This window comes from Babylonia areolata, chromosome 29 (assembly GCF_041734735.1).
Source record: "Babylonia areolata isolate BAREFJ2019XMU chromosome 29, ASM4173473v1, whole genome shotgun sequence".
Taxonomy (NCBI): Eukaryota; Metazoa; Mollusca; class Gastropoda; order Neogastropoda; family Buccinidae; genus Babylonia; species Babylonia areolata.
In genome coordinates, this window is record NC_134904.1 from 27,387,751 (window position 1) to 27,412,687 (window position 24,937).

Consider the following 24,937-nt stretch of genomic DNA (forward strand, 5'->3'; position numbering starts at 1 on the left):
CCAAAAAAATCAAACTAAAATCCAAAACCAAAACCAACCAAACCAAACTAAACCCCTGACACCCGAAAACCCCAGTTCCCAAACCCTAAACCCCAAACCAAACGATTTCAAACCCAAACCTTAGCCCTAAACCGCCAAACCCCGAACTGTCCCAATTCCTAAACCCGAAACCAAACCAATTCGAATCCAAACCCAAACCCTAAACTATCCAAAGTCCCACACTCTATAGACCGCAAACCAAATAAATGCGAACCCAAACTAAAACCCTCAACCCCAAACCATCCCAACTCCCAAACCCTCAACCCCAAACCATCCCAACTCCCAAACCCTCAACCCCAAACCAACCCAGTACAAACCCACTGTGCAGGTACCCACTGGCTGTGGGAGGTCAGCTCCATGCTGCTGCGGGGCAGAGCGGAGTACGCCAGCCTGCCCAAGGAGCAGCTCATGATGGAGTTCGTCGACGTCAAGAAGCTGCAACAGATGCCCTCCCCGCGCATCCTCAACACGCACCTTCCCTTCTCCATGCTTCCGGTTCAGGAGATGAAGGCCAAAGGGGTCAAGGTTCTGCACGTGTACCGGAACCCCAAAGACACGCTGGTGTCCTTCTACCACATGTGCAGGAAATACCCTGAGATGGGCGTGAAGGGGTTCGAGTCTTTCTTTGATGTCTTCTTCAGTGAGAAATGTAAGAGTGTTGGCTGGTTGATATTTGTGTGTGAGTGGGTGAGGGCTGTGTGTGTGTGTGTGTGTGTGTGTGTGTGTGTGTGTGTGTGTTCATTAGAATAGAATGTTACACGTCCTGCGGAGTCGAAGATGACTACGACTTCAGTGTCAGATGGAGGATCTGTGACTGTTGGTCGGGGGGTGACTGGAGAGGCCAGTCCGGGCCCGGAAAGCTCGCCCACACATGTGACACAATAAATGTGGTTGGTGCTGCAGTGGAAGTGGGGGTAGCGTATGCCTCGCACGCGGTGCGTTTCCTGTGAGACTTTTTCTGCTGCATGTGCTCCTTTGGTGATCTTGCTTCGCCAGGTTGGGCGGTCCAGAGCAAGCTATTTCCGGCTACTAGGGTTGATGTTGAGGTGTTTGAGGGACACTTTGAGGCAGTCTTTGAAACATTTCTTCTGCCCTCCAGTTGAGCGACTGCCGTGGCCCAGCTCTCCATAGAGCAATTGTTTTAGTAGTTGACTGACAGACATGCTGACGCCATGGCCAGCTCATCTCGGAGTAGACACTGAGGGTGCCAGCCTGTTCAAAGCTGACGCATGTGGAGAAGTCTGCGGAGGCAGCTCAAATTAAACGGAAGGGGTTGGGTTGTTTAGCGAGTCTGCTGTAGACAGTCCAGGTCTCACTGGCACAGAAAAGGGTGGTATGTACCACTGCTCGGTAGACTTTCAGCCTGGTGGTAAGGACGAATCCTCTCCGCTCCGATGTGTTCTTAAAGAGTCCCCCAAAGGCGAGAACAGCGTAGAACAGAATCTTTAGTGTAATGAAAAATGTTTTAAGACATGGAGCACGCACACATAAAATATGCGTGTGTGTATGTTTCCATGTGTGTCTTTGCATGCGCAAGTGTGTGTGTGTGTGTGTGTGCGTGTGTGTGTGTGTGTGTGTGTGTGTGTGTGTGTGTGTGTGTGTGTTGGAGGGAGGTACGACAGCTCAGTACTCCTTCAGCTTTGTCTTTGGACTGATGACTGTTCATTTCAGGGCGTTGCCGTGTGGTCTGCCAAAGGTTGCACTAGGCATCAACATTACCGAAAAGGGAACAACAGCTGTCTGGCTGGTTACGATCATGATCATTTCAATAAACTAGTGATATAACCGGATTCATCACTGTGTGTTCTGTGCAGCCTTGTTCGGCTGTTACTTCGATTACCTGAAGCGGATGAACGACTTCGTCACGGACAACCCCGACGTTCCTGTCCTGACCGTGTCCTTTGAGGACATGAAGAAGGTGCAGATGAGGACAGTACAAACATGCTGGCGCTCTCTCTTTCTCTCTCTCCCTCTCTGTGTCTCTTGAGATAGAGTTCTTTAGTTTGTTGCTTTGTAGTCGTCTTTTTTCATAAGTTTCTCATGTGATTTACAGTGAAATTTGTCGTTGATATCTTTCTTGTTAATAGTTATGTGTTCTTATGTTCTTTGATGAAACCCTACCCCCCACATTCCCCTTTTCCCCCCTTTCTTTTATACCCCAGGGCTGGGTGGAAAAAAGCATATTATCTCATAACCCTGGTAAAATAACATTTCGTTTCGTTTCTCTCCTTCTGTCTGCCTGTCTCTGTGCCTTTCTTTCTTTTGTCGCTATGTGTTTCAGTCTGCCTATCCGGCTGACCACAGCACCGAAACCACTCTCCTCCACATTCTGAACAATCTACTGATAGCGTCCGACTCAGGAAAAATTTCCCTTCTCACTCTTCTCGACTTGTCAGCCGCCTTTGACACGATAGACCATTCAATCCTTCTTTCCCGTCTTCATTTTACATTTGGTATCAACGGTACTGATCTAAACTGGTTCAAATCTTATCTCACTGGTCGATTCCAGTCTGTCATTGTTGATCATTTCCAATCTGAACCCGTTAAAATCGAACATGGAGTCCCACAGGGATCTGTTTTAGGCCCAGTGCTCTTCACATTGTACACTGCTCCTCTCGCTGAAATTATCAACCTCCATAATATCAGTCATCATTCTTATGCTGATGACACTCAACTTCAGAGTGATACCCCTGAAAAATTGTTGTCGCTCTTGCAAGAAACATCCAACTGCTTCCTGGACATTCAAAACTGGATGACTCGAAATAAACAATTGATCGCGGACAAAACTGAAGCAATGATCATAGGAACTAAACAAAAACTGTCTTCCATCACAATTGACACAATCAAACTTGGCAGTACATCCATCCCTCTTTCCACGTCAGTCAGAAACCTCGATGTTGTCCTTGACAATACACTGTCCATGCAAAAAATTATCAGTCAGACATGTCAGTCCTGCTACTGTCAACTTTGGCGCATCAGTGCCGTCCGGAAATATCTGTCCAGTGACGCAACATCTAGACTTGTCGTTTCTCTCATTCTCTCTCGCCTTGACTACTGTAACTCTCTATTGTCTGGTTTGCCTGCTTCATCCATTCAGTCCCTTCAGCGCATACAAAACTCTGCTGCCCGACTCGTCCTCAGAAAGAAAAGATCTGAGCACATCACTCCTCTTTTGCAACATCTCCACTGGCTCCCTGTCTCACACCGATTAAAGTACAAGATCAGCACTCTATGTTATAAATGTATTCACAAAACTGCCCCTTCCTATCTCTGTGGCTGCCTTCACCTCTACACTCCATCTCGCTCACTACGATCGGCTTCGGATCCACTCTGTTTATGCATACCCAGATTCAAACACTCGACTGTTGGCCGCCGTTCTTTCTCTGTCTCTAGACCTTGCAATTGGAATGAAACTCCTATTTCGCTTCGTCAAGTCTCCACTCTCAGCTCTTTCAAGTCTGGCCTTAAAACCCACCTCTTCCCAAAATAGCCTCTCTTGCCTGCCCTTCCTTGTCTTTAGTTTCTACAGTTTCTTTAGTTTCGTGTGAACGACTGGTGCGAAAGCGCTTTGATTTTCTCTGCACAAGATTCAGCGCTATATAAATACCATTATTATTTTGTTGTTGTTGTTATTGTTTTCTTCTATAACTTACTATCATTGCGGATGAGGACAGAACAAACGTGCTGGCGCTATCTCTATCTCTGTTAGTCTCTTTCTCTCTCCTCTCTGTCCCTGTCCTTCTCCTGTTTGCCTGTCCTTGTCTCTGTCTCTTTCAATATCTCTGTCTATCTGGCTGTGTGCTCTCTCTCTTTCTATTTTTTATGTGTGTAGGTGGAGGGGCGGTTATAGTTTTAAATATACGAACCAAACATTTTCCTTCGTGATATTTTTTTTTTTTACCTTACTGTGTACTTGTACGTGTAAATGTGTGCTTCCACAGTGTGTGTGTGTGTGTGTGTGTGTGCGTATGTCTGTGTGTGTCTAGTCTGTGTCTGTGTGTTTGTATCTGTGTCCGTGTGTATGTGTCTGTACGTGCGCGTGCGCGCACGTGTGTGTGTGTGTGTGTGCGTGTGTGGGCGCGAGCGTGTCTTAGTGTGCGTCTGCATCTCATCTTTGTTGTATTATGGCAAGGATCGTAACTTTCACCATATTCGAATACATCAAACAAACACGAACAACACAAGTCTGTCCTGTCTGTGGCACCACCAGAACCCTGCAGACAAAGTGAAAGAGCTGGCCCGCTTCCTGGAACTGGACGTCCCGGACTCGGTGTGTGAGGAGATCGAGGTGGCCTGCCGCTTCGACAACATGAAGAAACAGGCAGCGGACAAACAGAAACCTGTCTTCAATGTGGACGACAACGACACCAACACCAACACCGCCAACAGCAGCGGCAACAAGTCCGAGGAGGAAGGGAAAGTGGAGGGCGTGGGGGAAGGGGGAGAGAAGGAGAAGAGCTCTGGAGATGGTGATGGAGGGGATGAATGCGAGCAAACGAGCATGTTTAGAAAAGGTGGGTTACTAGAGTATGCAGTGTGTGTGTGTGTGTGTGTGTGTGTGTGTGTGTGTGTGTGTGTGTGTGCGTGCGCGCACGCATGTGTGTGTGTGTGTAGATACAGAAATACGTGCATGACGAAATTACAGCCAAACTCTTTACCTTCTCATCCTGCTGGAGAACCTACCCCCTACGGTCTCTCCACACTAGGTACACCCCCCCCCCCCTCTCAACACCCCTACCCTCTCTCCCCTGTGGGGAAACTCCACCCCAGACCTCTACCCTCTCCCCCCTAGGGAACAATCCCCTGTGATCCCTACCCTCTTTATCCCCGGGGTCCCGTCCTTCAGACCCTTGTCCTCTCTTTCCCTCGGGTGCATTTGCCTTAAAACCCCACCCTCTCTTCTCCACTAGGTACCCTCCGCTTAAACCCCCACCCTCTTTCCCCAAATTGGTACCCTCCCCTTAAAACCCCCTACCCTCTCTTCCCCACTACGCACCCTCCGCTTAAACCCCCCATCCTCTTTCCCCCATTGACACCCTCCTCTTAAACCCCCCACCCTCTTTCCCCCATTGACACCCTCCGCTTAAACCCCCCACCCTCCTTTCCCCCATTGAAACCCTCCGCTTAAACCCCCCACCCTCCTTTCCCCCATTGACACCCTCCGCTTAAACCCCCCACCCTCTTTCTCCCATTGACACCCTCCTCTTAAACCCACCACCCTCTTTCCCCCAATGACACCCTTCGCTTAAAACCCCCACCCTCCTTTCCCCCATTGACACCCTCCGCTTAAAACCCCCACCCTCCTTTCCCCCATTGACACCCTCCACTTAAACCCCCCACCCTCTTTCCCCCATTGACACCCTCCGCTTAAAACCCCCACCCTCCTTTCCCCCATTGACACCCTCTGCTTAAAACCCCCACCCTCTTTCCCCCATTGACACCCTCCGCTTAAAACCCCCACCCTCCTTTCCCCCATTGACACCCTCCACTTAAAACCGCCACCCTCTTTCCCCCATTGACACCCTCCTCTTAAACCCCCCACCCTCTTTCCCCCATTGACACCCTCCGCTTAAAACCCCCACCCTCCTTTCCCCCATTGACACCCTCCGCTTAAACCCCCACCCTCTTTCCCCAACTGGTTACCCTCCGTTTAACCCCCCACCCTCTATCCCCCATGAGTACCCTCCGCTTAAACCCCCTACCCTCTCTTCCCCACTGAGTACCCTCCGCTTAAACCCCCTACCCTCTCTTCCCCACTGGGTACCCTCCGCTTAAACCCCCTACCCTCTCCATACCTGGGTAGACTCCACTCTCTCCCCCATGGGTATATTTTCCTTAAAACCCCTACCCCACTGGGTACCCTCCACTGAAAACCATTACCCTCTCCTTCTGTCAACATTTCCCTGAAAACCCCAATCCCCTCCCCCATGGGGTACCCTCCCTTAAGACTCCTTCCCTCTCATCCCCCCCCCCCCCGCCCCCCCGCACCCCAAGGCACCCACACCCATGACCCCTACCTTGTCTTTCTGGTGACCCCTCTCTTCGATTGTCTCCCTCTCACCCTGAACTGAGGCTGTTGAGACCAGATTGTCTCCCTCTCATCCTGAACTGAGGCTGTTGAGACCAGATTGTCTCCCTCTCATCCTGAACCGAGGCTGTTGAGACCAGATTGTCTCCCTCTCATCCTGAACCGAGGTTGTTGAGACCAGATTGTCTCCCTCTCATCCTGAACCGAGGCTGTTGAGACCAGATTGTCTCCCTCTCATCCTGAACCGAGGCTGTTGAGACTTCAGATTGACCACTGCTTCAACGCCAAGGGCAAACGATGCCAGAAGGAGACAGTCAACACATTTCCCTCCAAAGACCAGTGGAGTGGAATTGTTGGGTGTGATTCCCTTTGAGATCGCCCTGACTGATAGCTAAATACACACAACATTTTCTTGTTAGACAACGCCTGTAAGGATACTGCATTAGATGTTGCAGACTATTGTATACGTCTAAAATCAAAGCTCGTTTTCTTCATTTAACCTTCGCTGGCTGTCGCTTTTAATTACACAGGGAAGCTCATGTGGGTCGTCCACGACCCATACCTTTTAGAGACAAAAACCTGTATATTCCTCCAAAGCTTGTGTGGGTTGTGCACAACCCATACTTTGTAAAGAGACAAAAACCTGTATATTCCTCCAAACCTTATAACAAAATATAGAAAAGGAAAACATATTGTAACAACTGATTACACATACATGCGCTCGCACACGCACACACAACTGATCACACACACAAACGTATAACACCACATGCATATACATGCAAACCCTAACTTATGCACACACAGAGATAGATAGATAGATAGATAGATAGACTGAGACACAGAGAGAGAGAGAGAGAGAGAGAGAGAGACTGAGACAGAGAGAAACAGACAGACAGCGAGACAGAGAGAAAGAGGGAGAGAGGACTCATAGCATCCTATACACGCATAATCAAAGATATTCGGTCACATTTGTACATGCTGTTAGAGAAAGGGATGAAAGGGGGTTATAGCTGAAGACAGGCGAAAGGGACGGGGCGGGGGAGGGGGTGGGGGCTACTGGAAGAATAGTGGGGTAGTGAGGCTATTGAAAGTAAAACTTCTTTTTCTTCACTAATTGCAAATTAAACCTTCTAAAATCACTATTAAAAGGTATGGGTCGTGCATGACCCACACGAGTTTTCGAGGGGTGACGACGTTTTTTCCTCTATAAAAAGCAGTTAAAATGCCACCTTTAATTACTTATTAACTAATCAATGAATTTTTTTTCATTTTTTTGGCAAATGTTGGCCTTTTAGGTGTAGGAAGCATTTATGAAATTTCGTAGAAAAATATTAAAAATTGGCTGAGATATTTGTATTTTTGTACCCTTCTGGGTCGTGTACGACCCACAATAGCCAGCGAAGGTTAAGAAAACAAAGTTTTCTATGCACTGTGTGTGTGTGTGTGTGTGTGTGTGTGTGTGTGTTTACGTGCATGTGCGCACACGTGTGTTGATGTTTGTGATGGTCTGTCCCCAGGCCAGGTGGGAGACTGGAAGAACTACCTGACAGTGGCCATGGACGAAAGAGTGGAGCGGATGGCGAGAGAGAAGATGGAGGGACTGCCTTTCACTTTTCACTTCTCCTAGTTCACGTCCTGTTTTCCTGCTTCTCGTGTTGTCATATACACTACCTTACAGTCGATTATCAGAGATTCGATTTGACGAAAATCTTTTTTTCTACTTGCCCGTTTTCTATCATTTCTGTTTGAAACTGCTAACATTGTGTTGGATGATCTGTAACTGGTTAAATGATTAAAAAGATGATGTAATATTGTGTTCGTTCGCAGAAGAAATTCAGAGTAGAATAAAAAAAATAAATAAAATAATAATAATAAAAAAAACGGATTAAGCCATGTGGAACGACAGATATATCGAAATTATAATCCAGTTAAGCATGCCTTCGCGAGCAAACGTATTCACACACACACACACACACACACACACACACACACACACACGCACGCACGCACGCACACACACACACACACTTTCGTCTGACATCACTTAACAGTGAAAAGGCGTTAAACTAAAGAAAGAAAGAAAAAAAAAAAGACAGATAGATATATGCATACATACACAGATTCATACAAAAAACAAACAAAAACAAAAAAACAAACAAAAAACAACTTTTAAGCAAAAATGTGAAGACAGAATCGCATCAAACTAATCCGAATGGATCCAGTTTGGCTTTCCACCCTCCAACTGTCAGCATATCAGCTAGACGCTGAAATGAAATTATGGTGCTTAGAGCCTCGCCGACCACTAAGACCATCGCCACGTTAATACCTACTACAAGGGTAAAAAACAAACAATAACAAGAAAGGCAAGGCCTTCAAGACTCACTTGTGATACACTTAAAAAAAAAAAAAAAATTTAATCGTTAAAATGTGTTCTGTATTTGTCATTATAAAGCTTCGCGTTTTAAAAAAACAACAACAAAAAAGTCCTAACCAGATTCGAACCCCGCGTGTTCGGGTGAGAAGAAACTGCCTTATCCATTACACTATCGTGGTTACTGACGTTCTAAAATTTAACATTTGAACACACTTTTTTAAAGGGCGATAAATCAATTGCGGTATTCGCAGTGAGAACGCTGTTTAAATCATATTATTCTGGTGTATCTTGGGCATTCAAAAAATCTTTAACGGCAATAAAAAATTATTTTTAATGGCTATCGCCGCAATCACACTGCAACATTTAGCCGTTTTCACTAGATCTAGATAGATGTGCAAGTTTAGTTACACCCGCCGGGAATGTAGTACGACACGGTCGATTCAATTTCTCTTTTATGTTCATTCTAGTTTTATAGTTTTAAAGTTGATATGAAAATTTAGTATTTTGTTAAACTAATAACATGTAGAGCCAAGTACAAGTACTTCTTAACGTCGTAAGAAGTGAAAAGGACTTCATTTTGAGAAAAGTCAAGACTGGAAATTTTTCGTTTCATCGTGATCAGTTCAAGGGTATTAACTCGCATGGTTTACAATTTTTAACTGTGAATTCCAATTGATTCTGTGGATATTTTTATGGCAGTTTGGGGCATAATCCAGTAAGTGATAAGGCGTTCACAAATCTTTCTCTGAATAAATATTTAACAGTCTCCTTCTCCAACTTTCCATCACATGTTATCGTGTATTGTCCATTGAATATAGGATTGAACGGGCAGGTCAACAACTTGAAACAAAATGGCGTCGTTCGCGTTCGCGAAGAATATGAGCACGCGCTTTGAATGTGTATGAATATGTGTACACAACTGATTTTTGCCCATGACCTTCAGGGCTCACCCAACAGATCTGTAAAGTCCACTCGTCGTACTGATTTTAGTATTTTCCGAAAAAGACCACTTGGGCGAATGAACATAGTGAAAGCCCTGTACACAGAGTAAAACACACAAGCTTTCTATGTATTGAGTATAATTTCAAAATGTAATTTTTAAGATGAGAAAGATCAGTTTAAAGCAAATTAAGTCCCCTAGCATGAATTACAGAGTAATTTCCCTTTTTTACTTGCTGCACCAAAACGTTTGCAAAATAAATAAAACTTCCATGCTTAGCAAAAGAAGTTCCTGTCTGAACAAAAAATGATAATAATGACTGCTCTTGTTGTTGTGTCAGAATATCAGATCAAAGCGTCAAGTTTAGAGAATACAAAAAAATATAAATATAACACTAAATGCTGTTTCCACATAATTAGGCTTCATTTTTTAATTTTTTTGTGCCCATCCCAGAGGTGCAATATTGTTTTAAACAAGATGACTGGAAAGAACTGAATTTTTCCTATTTTTATACCTAATTTGGTGTCACCTGACAAAGTATTTGCAGAGAAAATGTCAATGTTAAAGTTTACCACGGACACACAGACACACACACACAGCCAACCGAACACCGGGTTAAAACATAGACTCACTTTGTTTACACAAGTGAGTCAAAAACGAGTCACCACTTTAAGCTTTCCACTCAAAGTTTAAAAAACCTTCCACTGACATCAACTGGAAGCAGTGTTTGAACCCATCACCTGGATGGTGTCACTTCTCTTCCTCCGTCATAATGTCTCCTCTGCGTGTGTGTGTGTGTGTGTGCGTGCACGCGCGCGCGCGCGCGCGTGTGTGTGTGTGTGTGTGTGTGTGTGTGCGCGCGCGCGTGTGTGTGTGTGCGTTCGATGGAAGTAATGTGCGAAATATATCAGCAGATGAAGACAATTAATTTTAGTTAGCTGGAAATACCACCAGATTTTTTTTCTTCTGTCATCGCGAGAAAGATAAAACAGAAAAGTTTGGAGACCTGTGCACAGAAACATTTTCAACAGAGCTTGTGACATGCAGTAAATTCCACGTGTAAACGTAAGCGTGATATATTCTGCACAAAATGAATCACTCGTAAATTTTGTAAATGATGCATAGGTAATACTATAAATCGGACAAACATTTGACTTCGTTTTACTGACGGCAAAATTCTACATACAGTTGTAAAAAATAAAAGAAGAAGAAGAAATACCCCATTTCAATACATTCAATACATTTCTGAAAGCAGGATCTGGTATGAAAATACATTTCATATTATGTAAATTATTCAGTTTCCATTCCTATTGTAAATTACACATCCCTTATATCAACATTCATGCTTCAGTAACAAGGAAACGAGCGCTTCAAAATCACAGTATACACAGATGCGCCAGTGTGATTAAATTTTTCGAAAGACACAGCGAGCCAGAGTTACACAGGACACGAGAGAGAGAGAGAGAGAGAGAGAGAGAGAGAGAACAGCAAAGAACTCGACACGTTTTTAATTCAAGGATCTAGATATTAGGCGTGGCCTATTCTTCCAGTCTGTCCAGAGAGAAAGAGAGCTCGGAGCACATGACGCGTTTTTGATCTAAGGATTAAGATTTTAGGCATGGCCTATTCTTCCACTCTGTCACGCAGACAAAGAGAGAGACAGATAAACAGATATACAGAGAGAGCAAGCACCGGTATTAATTCAGAGAGAGAGACAGAGCGCGTGCGCGCGAGAGAGAGAGAGAGAGGGAGAGAGAGAGAGAATCAGAACACATAACACGTTTTTGATCCAAGGATTAAGGTTTTAAGCATGGCCTATTCTTCCAATCTGTCACGCAAACAGAGAGACAGATAGACAGACAGACAGAGCAAGCACCGGTACTCATTCAGAGAGACAGACAGAGCGAGAAGAGAGAGAGACAGACAGACAGACAGACAGAGAGAGCAAGCGCTGGTCTACGTGTGTGATTCCTCCAGTGTGTCTGGATAGAAGCGTGTCGAAACAGTCTGCACTCTCCGCCTCACTGCGAGGCTTCCAGATAGTGACGTGAAAATCGACACTTGTCAGCTCGCTTCCGAATGGCGCCATCCAGACGTTCGCTTTGAGCCACCGTCATGTGGTTCTTCCAGTCGTCTGCTTCACCTGTGTCAAAATAGATAGATAGATAGATAGATAAATAGATAGATGGATGGATGAATAAACAGACAGACAGATAGATAGATAGATGAACAGACAGATAGATCGATTGATCCACTGACCGGTAGATAGATAGATAGATAGATAGATAGATAGATAGATAGACAGATAGATAGATAGATAGATAGATAGATAATCAAATAAAAAAAAGAATAAATGAATAAGAAATTGAGAAAGAAAAGGCTAAAAAAGACCACCAAAAAAACAACAACAAAAACAATAGTCATTCCTCGTTTTTTGAAACGCGTCTTTTTCATTCATTCTGACTGTGTGAAAGAAAGATCCACCCATTGTGATGGTACTAATACTAATGATAAGAATAACGAGAAGAAGAAGAAGCACCACCACCACCACCACCACAACAACAACAATAATAATAATAATGGTGATGATACTTCTCCTACCACTACCACTACTACTACTAATGATGATGATGATGATGATAATGATAATAATAGAATAGAACAGAATGTCTGTATTACCAAGTTTACCAGGGTCACAAGGAACATTGGTGGGGGGTTGGGGGGGGGGGGATAGTACATAACGAGGTACGAACATAAGTCGAAAATCATACACAGACACAGATACAGTAGAAAATGGGATACACACATGTGCATAATAATAATAATCATAATGATGATGATGATGATAATAATGATAATAATAATGATGATGATGATAATGTGGACAAGCCGCGGCAGAATCGGTTAGACGTTGGACTTAATGATCAAGTGTTCACCAACGATCAAGAGTTCGAGGCCTCAGTTTCGGCAATGGTGTTGTGTCCTTGGAGAAAAAAAAAAGAAAAAGAAAAAAAAAAGACAGTTTCTTCGGATGTTTCTCAGTCCACCCAGGTGCGAACGGGTAGGTAGGTATATCTGACTTCGGTCAGGCATGGTTAAAACGGCAGAAGGAGAGGACTGGGCCCCGCCTGCCTTTCCTGTGTCCAGCCCTAGACACAGTGGGTTTGAATTCACTGCTCCCGTGGCCGTAAAAGGCGGTGGGATGATTAACCTTTAACCTCAAAATGATGATGTTACTACTACATCTACTGCTGCTGCTGCTACGACAACGACGAATAATAGCAATTTGATAACATATAATGAAAACAATAATGGAGACTTATATAGCACACTATCAAGAAAACTGCCTTACGTGCTTTACAGAGTAAAGAACATATTACATCGATATAACATATACACACCAAAGTACACAAAGTGCATGGGTAGTGATGGCCCAGAGGTAACGCGTCCGCCTAGGAAGCGAGAGAATCTGAGCAGACTGGTTCGAATCACGGCTAAGCCGCCGATATTTTCTCCCCCTCCACTAGATAAGACGATAAACCGAGGTCCCGTGTGCATCGTGCACTTAGCACACGTAAAAGAACCCACGGCAACAAAAGGGTTGTTCCTGGCAAAATTCTGTAGAAAAATCCACTTCGATAGGAAAAACAAATAAAACTGCACGCAGGAAAAATACAAAAACATGGGTGGCGCTGTAGTATAGCGACGCGGGAGAGAAATATGTTGTGATAAAAAGAAAAACAAATTCAAAATACCTAGCAAACTATGAAGGCCTACACACACAACACAACGCTTCTTCTTCTTCAGGTTCTACTTCTTGTATATGCCCACATGGCGGGAAAATAAACAAAACGGTCATACACGTAAACTGTTACATGTATGTCTGAGTGTGTATGTGAGCGTGCCTGAAATCTGATTGAATGACAAAACAGGAAACGAATGATGAGCGCCCAGTGGCAGCTGTCAGTCGGCTCTACCCAGGTAGGCAGCCTGTTGTGCAAATGACCCCGTGTTTGTAAAGCGCTTAGAGCTTGGTCTCTGACCGAGGACAGGCGCTATGTAAGTATCCATATCATTCATTCATTTATTCATTCATTCATATTTCGTCGTCTTCCTCTTCGTCTTCTTCAAAGTCACTGAAGTGCCGCACAGAAGAACTCTTCACAAGACTCTTTCAGGTCTGTCGGCTGTTTGGCAAAGCCTGGGTCTCTGCGAATTGTTTTCCTGTCAATTCTGCAGTGTTGTCACAACACAACACACACACACACACGCACATATAACGCGCACACACACATACACACGCACGCGCACACATAACGCACACACACGTCACAGCCATCAAACTAAATATGACTATTGTTGGAACAGGATCGTTTCGTTGTTTCAGAGTTTAATTGTTTTAGAACAAATATTAAAAGCCCTAGAAATAGTGTAGACCCGACGGCACTTCAACATGTTATACTGGATAGGTGAGCTACCTTTATATGTATAGTATCGTATCACTATATAGATCTATAGACATCTACTTTTTGGGAAAAGTCCCGGTTAGAAGTCACTTTAGATATAAACGTAAAAATATTTAGTGCCAGAAGTTAGAGTTGTTCTGCAACTGTCATTGGAAAAACGTCTGTGTGATTGTTGGAGCCCTCAGTTGTACTAGTTCGTTCTAGTAGGGTTCAGTTTCGTTGTATTCTGTGTATATTCTAGCTTTAGACTCCGAAACGGGGGAGTGACAAGTTAGGAGCGTTTATTCGCCTATAATCCTCGTGCAAATCCTTGAGGAAGGATTTAGGATTCCAAGTGGGCAAAATTCGTCTGTCCTGTCAGTTACGTGTGTTGAGGTAAGCAAACCTATTTTTTTGTAAATAGCCAATAAATTGATTAAGTTAATATGCAAATAAACAATTCAAGTATTTTAAACGTTTAATTCTAAAAGTTAATGGTTAAATCATTTATTATTCTCATTAACGAATGAATGTACGTAAAAATTATGTCATTTGTCCAGTTAAGCAAGTATGTTGATAGCTGTAATATGTTTTATTCTCAAAGTTAAACGGGTAAATAATGTAGGTATGCATGTATGTTTTCAGTAAAACGCAGACAATAGAAAAGATCGTAGAAAGCATAGATTAGATCAGTTTGGGCTGCAATATAAATAAAGCTAGTATTCCATAGGTTATCGGTGAATTATCTTGTAGGATGATATTTAGATAATTCGGGCAGATGATCTATTTTCCGGCAAACAAATAGGTGGTTAAAAATAAGTTCCGAGAAAAGGGTTTCGGAGGGAAAAAAAAGTTTCGGAGAAAGAAAATGGCTGTTTCGCAGGGGAGCATGTCTATGTTCCCTCAGCTCTATGTTCCCTCAAGTCAAGTTACATGCTATGTCATGTCATGTCATAATGCCATGTCATATCATGCCATGTGCCATGACATACGCCATGCCATATTACATGACGTAAATATCTCTTAACTTGAGGGAACATAGAGCTGAGGGAACATAGAGCTAATTCTCCTAACAAACCGCTCTATGCTCCCTCAGCTCTATGTTCCCTCAATTCAAGTTACATGATGACCAGAGGTCAGCTAATGGTCAGAGTGACCAGTGGTCAAGCAATGGTCAGTGTGACAGTGTTCAAGCAATGGTCAGAATGATCATTGGTCAAGCAATGGTCAGAGTGACCAGTGGTCAAGCAATGGTCAGAGTGACCAGTGGTCAAGCAATGGTCAGAATGACCTGTGGTCATGCAATGGTTAAACTGACCAGTGGTCAAGCGTGAATTTATAATGAAAATGACGTGAGAGAGAGAGAGAGAGGCAAACGGATGGACAGACATACATAGAGAAATACAGGCAGGAAAAAAGACAGACAAATAGAGGAGTATGCGGAATCCAATTACACGCAGTGAGACATAACTACAATGTCACGCAAGTCTTGCTTACCACTGGTCACTTTGACATGACATGACATGACATGTTACTTGACTTGAGGGAACATACAAAGAGCCGAGGGAACATAGAGCTGAGGGAACAAAGAGTTGACCCCGTTTCGCAGTGGGTAGCTTTTAGCGATTTGTTTGGCAAAGTTTTGGGAACGGCGTTTCTCGATAGTAAATTGTAGAAAGCTAGTTGAATGTATAGTGAATGTGAGTGTTGTACAAATCTTCATGGTTTATTAACGTTATGAATAATATGTGTGAAGAATGAAAGTGGTTTACGATTTGTGTAATAATGAACAAATGAAGTCTGAATGAGAAGTATGGTTGAATGAGAAAAATGTTAACAGTATTTTATTGATGCAATTAACAAAAGTGTTTTTCAAGGTGTATATATAAAGTTTATAGTCATATACTTCATGGGGTTTGTGCATTGCCTCTCAGGTGGCGGGCTACTCCGGGCCGTGGGCTGTGTCGCGGTGAGCTATTCTGCGCTGGGCCGCGCAGTATGTCGGGCATTCTGGAGACTCCAGGGTCCATTTTCTGTGCCCCATCTTGTACCCCATTTCCTCTCACCATTTCCCTTACACCCCTGCTCCTCCCCTTCTAAAGGACTACGACCCTCTGCGATCTTTTGGGATCTACGCCAGACTGTACGTCAGCTGTGGGGTGGGCTTCTGACAGGCTTTATTTTTACTACATCAAGTCGGAACTGTGGCTCAGCTTTTGGGTGGGCGACAGAGAGACGTTTAATTTACATCGGGATGGGTAACTGGGTTAGCTTCGTGTTCTTTGTCAACTTGGGGTAGCTTCTTTGATCGTCATCAACATTGGGAGGACATCACTTAACTTCATTTAACACTGGGTTAGCATCAATGGTTCTTCATCAGCGTGGGACAGCATCAGTGTTTATCCTCGGCGTTTAGATCTGCTGGTTGAACAGTTGGACTCCGAAGGGAGTGGAGAATAATCATCGCGATTTTATTGTGGACGCTATGCTGGTAAAAGAAAAAGTGTTGTTAATAGTATTTTCCTGCACAGTTCGAGGAGGAACTTGACGGAGACTATAAATTTAGTGACCTATATAAGGGTCAAAGGTCTTGGTTGAGCGAATGTGTATGAATGTGTGTTAGAGTAGAGGTATGACTGAGAGAGTGCAAGGTGCGTCGGAGTAGAGTGATATTAAAATTTGATGTCACGGGTGACTGAATAAATGTTTATATGACTGGTCATTAAGCCCGTGTCGTTGTTGGTATTTTGTATGTACGTCCATATCTGTGTTCGGGGCTAAGGGGGCATATCTTATCTAATATCGCCTATTTCTTTTCTTGGCTGTCCATCTCTAAATCCATAGGGTTCTTCTCTTCTCACCTCTTTAAACCACATCTATCCCCTCCAGACTATCCTCTCCTCGTTAAATCTCTGACAATACAAGCTTACGTACAAGCATACAAACATGCAATAAAGAACAACTGATGACACAGCCGGTCTCTGCAAATCGCTCTCCTGTCACGTCCACTGTGCAATGCTGTCACAACACGAAACAGCACATACACAACACTTACCTACAAGATCATGTACAAGCATACATCTTCTTCGTTCGTGGGCTGCAACTCCCACGTTCACTCGTATGTACACGAGTGGGCTTTCACGAGCATGGCCGTTTTTACCCCGCCATTTAGGCAGCCATACTCCGTTTTAGGGGGGTGTGCATGCTGGGTATGTTCTTGTTTCCATAACCCACCGCATGCTGACATGGATTACGGGAGCTTCAACGTGAGTATTTGGTCTTCTGCTTGCGTATACACACGAAGGGGGTTCAGGCACAAAGCAGGTCTGCACATATGTTGACCTGGAAGATCTCCACCCTTTACCCACCAGGCGCCGTTTACCGAGATTCGAACCCAGAACCCTCAGATTGAAGATCCAACGCTTTAACCACTGGGCTATTGCACCGGTCGTACAAGCATACAAAGAACCAAACATAACTGCTGACACACCCTTGCGGTAGAAGGTGGGCTGGTGTTCGTCATTATGTGATGAGGCCAGCTTCAGCTCCTGGGTCTTCTGGTTGCTGAAGCTGACGGCCTGGGCGATCTGGGAGCACAGCTGCTGGGAGGCTGGAACCTTCAGGAACTCCGCCATCACCTGGATGGTGCCTGCCGTGTCCTGAGTTCCAGACCACGGATAAAGGAGGAAAAGAAATGTTGGTTTGTGTGTGGGGATGTGTGTGTGTTGGGGGGCGGGAGGGAGGGGGGGGCGGGAAGGTCTGTGTGTGTGTGTGGGGGGGGCGGGAGGTCTGTGTGTGTGTGTGTGTGTGTGTGTGCGTGCGCGCGCGCGCGTGCGAGTGGGGATATGTATTTGTGTGTGTGTGTTTGTTGGGGAGCGGGGGCGGGGGAGGGGGTATTGGAAGGAGGGGCTGGGTGGAGGGCTGAGTGTGGTCCCGTGTAATGTGCTATCTGCTGTCCAAACCCACCCACTGTCTCCACACACACACACACACAACACAACACATGCACGAGCACATACGCATGCACACGCATGTCCGCGCGCGTGCACACACACACTCACACACACACACACACACACACAAACGCGCATGAACACATTCACACAAAAATACTCACACAGGTATGCACATGCACACACCCTCTAACACACAGATATATTCACACAGTTTGAACACACAAACACACTCTCTCTGTCTGTCCCCCCAAAAAACCCCGTCTCTCTCTCTCTCACACAAACGCACTTTCACACAGACACACACACGCAATCATACACACACACGTACACGCACACACGTGCGCAAGGAGGCATGTGCTCAAAAAACTTTCTCCAACAATGTGCCCACACTTTTGTTATAAACTCTAAGCGAAAAACAAACCTCTGGGCACATAACCCCAACTCAAAGACTGCCAGAACAAAAATTCTAAGGGCACACAACTCTAGCTCAAAAGACTGCTAAACACACACACACACACACACACACACACACACACACATTAATACACACACACATTAACACACACAAACACATATATATATATATACATATAATAATATCGGGTAAAAAAAAGTTAACAGTTTACAAACCTTCTTCAAGTCTTCGTATGCGACATGAAAAACGTTGACCTTCGGATTCTTCTTCTCGAATTCAATGGCAGTGTCCCAGAAGGTGAAGAGGTTGCCATATGGAGCTGCAATTTGAAAAAAAAAAAAAAAAAAGGACAGTAAATCCAGCGTTACCTTGGGAATGTGCCTGAGCAACTGTCAAGATGCACAGAAAGCGTGTGTACGCCATGTTACACGCATAATATGCGCATGCGCACACAAATACAGACACACACGCACGCACAAAGAAAAAGTGCGTGTTTCTGTGTGCGTGTGTATATGTATGTCTGTGTGTGGATGTGTTCTCTCCACGTGTGTGTGTGTGTGTGTGTGTGTGTGTGTGTGTGTAAGCATGTGTATGCGCTGCATACAATCAAGAATGTTATTAACGAATGAATATTAATCACCACAGAATTGTTCAGGCAATATTAACATTTTTTCCCCTCATGTTCTTTCCATTCAGTTTCGTTCTGAAGACGGAACAAGGTGTAAAAATTGGTAAATGATATTGTAAAATATACTCAGCCTTTCTTCCCCTCTCGAATGACGTAAAGAAAGTCAGTCAAAGAGTGGAAATGAAGAAACGTACAGTATATATTACATTGCTATTAAGTTTTCCCGTCTTCTAAAAGGAAAAGTACTGGGGAAGAAATTGGAGAGTACTTGATAGTGAAGGCTTACAAACCCAAATTGGAGAGTACTTGATAGTGAAGCCTTGAAAACCCGAATTGGATAGTACTTGATAGTGAAGGTTTGCAAACCCGAACTGGATGGAACTTGATAGTGAACTCTTGCAAACCCAAACTGGATAGCACTTGATAGTGAAGGCTTAGAGACCCAAACTGGATAGCACTTGATAGTGAAGGCTTCCAAACCCGAATTGGATAGTGCTTGATAGTGAAGGCTTGCAGACCCAAATTGGATAGCACTTGATAGTGAAGGCTTGCGAACCCAAAATGGATAGTACTTGATAGTGAAGGCTTGCAAACCCAAATTGGGTAGTACTTGATAGTGAATGCTTAGAGACCCAAATTGGATAGCACTTGATAGTGAAGGCTTGCAGACCCAAATTGGATAGTACTTGATAGTGAAGGCTTAGAGACCCAAATTGGATAGTACTTGATAGTGAAGGCTTAGAGACCCAAATTGGATAGTACTTGATAGTGAAGGCTTAGAGACCCAAATTGGATAGTACTTGATAGTGAAGGCTTAGAGACCCAAATTGGATAGTACTTGATAGTGAAGGCTTAGAGACCCAAATTGGATAGTACTTGATAGTGAAGGCATGCAAACCCAAACTGGATAGTACTTGATAGTGAAGGCTTAGAGACCCAAACTGGATAGTACTTGATAGTGAAGGCTTGCAAACCCAAATTGGATAGTACTTGATAGTGAAGGCTTAGAGACCCAAACTGGATAGTACTTGATAGTGAAGGCTTAGAGACCCAAACTGGATAGTACTTGATAGTGAAGGCTTGCAAACCCAAATTGGATAGTACTTGATAGTGAAGGCTTAGAGACCCAAACTGGATAGTACTTGATAGTGAAGGCTTAGAGACCCAAACTGGATAGTACTTGATAGTGAAGGCTTGCAAACCCAAATTGGATAGTACTTGATAGTGAAGGCTTGCAAACCCAGTCTCATTTGATTTGTTTGGAGCTTCCCCGGTTTGGTTTAGTTTTTCTATAGCGAGAACCGCGTGTGCATGCGCGCCTCCCAATTTCTGCTTTTTCCAGGTCACCGACAGGCTAAAATGTCGGGGAAATCGCTGTTCTGACGAAAGGATTTTGAACATTTTCGGCTACGATTTTTGCACGTTTTCAATATATAGTTAGTTTTATGATTACACCCATTATTTGCTTAGTCTTCTGTGTTTACTTTCAGCGTGTTTCTTGTCGCATCTCTGCCATTATGTGATCGGGCTGATCCATTTATAAACTCTGCCGAAATGTCGTCCGAACACAGGCAGGGCAAACTAAAACAAACAAACAAACAAACCGAAAAAAAAAAAAATAAATAAATAAAAGTTACGGTGGTGGGCTGCCCATGACGTCATATGACCTACTTATCGCTCTGCAAGCGGCGAAAGATCCGCCATGAAAGCGGGCCCGCGAACCCTCCCTAGTGATGGCCAACAGGCAACGCGTCCGCCTAGGAAGCGAGAGAATCTGAGCGCGCTGGTTCGAATCACGGCTCAATCCCCAATATTTTCTCCCCCTCTGCTGTACCTTGAGTAGTGGTTTGGACACTAGTCATTCGAATGAGACAACAAACCGACGTGCCGTGTGCAGCATGCACTTAGCGCACGTAAAAGTACTCACGGCAGCAAAAGGGTTGTCCCTGGCAAAATTCTGCAGAAAAATCCACTTCGATAGGAAAAAACAAATAAAACTGCACACAGGAGAAAATACAAAAAAAAAGGGTGGCGCTCTCAGTGTAGCGACGCGCTCACCCTGGGGAGAGCAGTTTGAATTTCACACAGAGAAATCTGTTGTGACAAAAAAGAGCAATACAAATACCCACTTCTCGCTCTGCAAGCGACGAAAGGTCCCCCAGGAAACGGGGCCTGCAAACCCTGGCCAGTGCCATTGGTCACTCACCCTTTCCGGCAAAGAACATCTCCTCCAGCTTGGCGAAGGTGAGGTCAGGGAACTTGACCTTCCTCAGCATGAACATGAGGGACACCATCGTGGCCTTGGGACTGCGGTAGATGTGCACGACCTTGGCCTTGCCCACCTGCTCTGGCAGCATGTGGAAGGGGTAGTGGGTGACTAGCACGCGCGGAGAGGGCACGTTGCGGAGCTTGCTCATCTTCTGTGGAGCGACAGAGGGCGGTGTGTGAACAGTTTCAGTTTCAGTAGCTCAAGGAGGCGTCACTGCGTTCGGACAAATCCATATACGCTACACCACATCAGCCAAGCAGATGCCTGACCAGCAGCGTAACCCAACGCGCTTTGTCAGGCCATGAGAAAAAAATAAATAATTGAATTAAAAAAAATATATATATATATATAATAATTTAAAAAATAATAATAATGAAAATAAAATAAATAAATAGATAAATAAATAAATAAAATAAAATAACAACAACAACAACAAAAAACTATGATGATAAATAAGCAAATACATGTAAAAAAAAAAAATAATGATAATAATAAAATAAATTAAAAAGCTGTTGAAGTGCAACAGCAACAATGTCAATGAGTCAGCAAGCAACGACAATACCAATCACTCAATAAGTTTCAACAATACCAATCACTCAGTAAGTTTCAACAATACCAATCACTCAATAAGTTTCAGTTTTTCAGTTTCAGTTTCTCAAGAAGGTGTCAGTGCTTTCGGACAAATTCCAGTACGCTGCCCCCACATCAGCTGGGCAGATTCCTGACCAGTAGCCTAACCCAACGCGCTTAAAATCAGGCCTGGAGTGGACGCCTATATATTTGTGGACATATCAGAGTGGATTTCTTCATCATCATTTTTGCCGGTGGACAAGACTCTCGTTGCCTTGGGTTCTTATTTCATTGTGCCACGTGCGTGCTGCAGACCGGACCTCGGTTTATCGTTTCATCCGAATGACTAGACACTCAGTTTGATTTTCCAGTCAAACTTGGGTGAAAAGACGGGAGCGGGATTCAAACCCACACCCTTGCAGACTCTATTTATCGGTAGATGAGCGTCTTAACCGTTCTTCCACCTTCCTCCACTCTATCAAGAGCCGCAAAGACTTCCATGAATCACACACACACACGCGCGCGCGCACACAAACACACACACACACGCAAGCATATACACAGACGCGCGCGCGCCCACACACACAGACACACAGACGCGCGCGCCCGCACACACACAATGAAGTCACCTGGAAGTCAATGATGGTGAAGTCGGCCACACGAGGGCTGTACTCTGCCTTGCCTGACGCCAGCATGTCCAGAATCCTCCACATCCAGTGAGTGCCTGACACACAGCACAGCACACACAGTGCAAGGAAGAGTGCCTGACACACAGCACAGCACACACAGTGCAAGGAAGAGAGGAGTGCCTGACACAGCACAGCACACACAGTGCAAGGAAGAGTGCCTGACACACAGCACAGCACACACAGTGCAAGGAAGAGTGCCTGACACACAGCACAGCACACACAGTGCAAGGAAGAGTGCCTGACACACAGCACAGCACACACAGTGCAAGGAAGAGTGCCTGGCACACAGCACAGCACACACAGTGCAAGGAAGAGAGGAGTGCCTGACACAGCACAGCACACACAGTGCAAGGAAGAGAGAGCACACACAGTGCAAGGAAGAGAAGAGTGCATGACACACAGCACAGCACACACAGTGCAAGGAACAGAAGAGTGCCTGACACACAGCACAACACACACAGTGCAAGGAAGAGAAGAGTGCCTGACACACAGCACAGCACACACAGTGCAAGGAAGAGTGCCTGACACACAGCACAGCACACACAGTGCAAGGAAGAGTGCCTGACACACAGCACAGCACACACAGTGCAAGGAAGAGAAGAGTGCCTGACACACAACACAGCACACAGTGCAAGGAAGAGTGCCTGACACACAGCACCACACACACAGTGCAAGGAAGAGTGCCTGACACACAGCACAGCACACGCAATGCAAGGAAGAGAAAGCTGCGTCTGTGGGCTCAGCAATTTCCACATTTCTTCCCCTGTGTTTTTTACATTCACTTTCCTTCCGAAGACGGAAAAAAAATCGTAAATTTGTTTGAATAACACTGCAATATGTAGCCTTGATTTCTTCTCTCTCAGATGACGTAAAGAAGGCCAGTCAAAGAGTGAACGGGAAGAAATATGGGGAAAATATCGCAATGTTATGAACCACCTTACAGTCTTTTCCGCCTTATAAACGGAAAAGTGCAGGGGAAGAAATGTGGATATTGCCGTAGTTTCTCTCTCGGTAAGATTGTCTCTGACCTTCGGCTCATTGCATTGTTTTGCATTCCACTCCATTCAGTTTCATTCGAATCGATCGGTTTACATTGGACTGCAATGCACTGCACTGGATTGCCTTGTCTTACCTTGTAGTGTAGTGTAGTGTAGTGTAGTGTAGTGTAGTGTAGTGCAGTGTAGTGCCTTGCCTTGCCTTTTAGTGTAGTGTAGTGTAGTGTAGTGCCTTGCCTTTTAGTGTAGTGTAGTGTAGTGTAGTGTAGTGCCTTGCCTATTAGTGTAGTGTAGTGTAGTGTAGTGTAGTGCCTTGCCTTTTAGTGTAGTGTAGTGCAGTGTAGTGTAGTGCCTTGCCTTGTAGTGTAGTGTAGTGCCTTGCCCTTTAGTGTAGTGTAGTGTAGTGTAGTGTAGTGCCTTGCCTTCTGGTGTAGTGTACAGCCTTGCCTTCTAGTGTAGTGTAGTGCAGTGTAGTGCCTTCTAGTGTAGTGTAGTGTAGTGTAGTGTAGTGTAGTGTAGTGCCTTGCCTTCTGGTGTAGTGTACAGCCTTGCCCTCTAGTGTAGTGTAGTGTAGTATAGTCCCTTGCCTTCTAGTGTAGTGTAGTGCAGTGTAGTGCCTTCCAGTGTAGTGTAGTGTAGTGTAGTGTAGTGCCTTGCCTTCTGGAGTAGTGTACAGCCTTGCCTTCTAGTGTAGTGTAGTGTAGTGTAGTGTAGTGTAGTGCCTTGCCATCTAGTGTAGTGTAGTGTAGTGTAGTGTAGTGCCTTGCCTTCTAGTGTAGTGTAGTGCCTTGCCATCTAGTGTAGTGTAGTGTAGTGCCTTGCAGTGTAGTGTAATGTAGTAGAGTAGTGTAGTGTAGTGTAGAGCCTTGCCTTCAATGTAGTGTAGTGTAGTATAGTGTAGTGCCTTGCCTTCTATTGTATTGTATTTAGTGTAGTGCCTTGCCTTCTAGTGTAGTGTAGTGTAGTGTAGTGTAGTGGCTTTATTCTAGTGTAGTGTAGTGTAGTGTAGTGTAGTCTAGTGCCTTGCCTTCTAGTGTAGTGTAGCGCCTTGCATTCGAGTGTAGTGTAGTGTAATGTAGTAGTGTAGTGTAGAGTCTTGCCTTCAATGTAGTGTAGTGTAGTGTAATGTAGTGTAGTATAGTGTAGTGCCTTGTATTGTATTGTATTGTATTGTATTGTAGTGTAGTGTAGTGCATTGCCTTCTAGTGTAGTGTAGTGTAGTGGCTTTCTTCTAGTGTAGTGTAGTGCCTTCTAGTGTAGTGACTCTGCCTTATAGTGTAGTGTGGTGTAATGTAGTGTAGTAATGTGTAGTGTAGTGTCTTGCCTTGCATTGCCTTGTAGTGTAGTGCCTTGCCTTCTAGTGTAGTGTAATGTAGTGTCTTGCCTTCCAGTGTAGTGTGTAGTGTAGTGCCGTGCTTTGCCTTGTCTTGTAAAGTAGTGTACTGTAGTGTAGTGTGGTGTGGTGTAGTGCCTTGCCTTCTAGTGCAGTGTAGTGTAGTGCCTTGCCTTCTAGTGTAGTGTAGTGTAGTGTAGTGCCTTGCCTTCTAGTGTAGTGTAGTGTAGTGTAGTGTAGTGTCGTGCTTTGC

The 24,937-nt window shown here is 44.6% G+C and overlaps 2 protein-coding genes across 3 annotated transcripts in view; one reads left to right on the top strand and one right to left on the bottom strand.

Annotated features, from left to right (window-relative positions):
• Window positions 1-7,879, top strand: part of LOC143302207 (sulfotransferase 1C2-like) — a 10,206-nt gene extending 2,327 nt beyond the window's left edge. For both annotated transcript variants that reach the window (XM_076616771.1, XM_076616770.1), the window contains exons 3-6: window positions 368-688; window positions 1,854-1,957; window positions 4,250-4,553; window positions 7,588-7,879. In XM_076616771.1, the coding sequence (XP_076472886.1) occupies window positions 368-688; window positions 1,854-1,957; window positions 4,250-4,553; window positions 7,588-7,697 (839 nt within the window). In that variant the 3' untranslated portion in view covers window positions 7,698-7,879. The remainder of the gene's footprint in view (window positions 1-367; window positions 689-1,853; window positions 1,958-4,249; window positions 4,554-7,587) is intronic.
• A 3,094-nt stretch (window positions 7,880-10,973) lies between these two features.
• LOC143302206 (sulfotransferase 1 family member D1-like) overlaps window positions 10,974-24,937 on the bottom strand; it is a 31,974-nt gene continuing 18,010 nt past the window's right edge. Inside the window, exons 3-7 of the mRNA XM_076616769.1 lie at window positions 22,297-22,391; window positions 21,035-21,248; window positions 18,416-18,519; window positions 17,320-17,488; window positions 10,974-11,527 (exon numbers count right to left, since the gene is read on the bottom strand). Coding sequence (XP_076472884.1) covers window positions 11,406-11,527; window positions 17,320-17,488; window positions 18,416-18,519; window positions 21,035-21,248; window positions 22,297-22,391 — 704 coding nt within the window. The 3' untranslated portion in view covers window positions 10,974-11,405. The remainder of the gene's footprint in view (window positions 11,528-17,319; window positions 17,489-18,415; window positions 18,520-21,034; window positions 21,249-22,296; window positions 22,392-24,937) is intronic.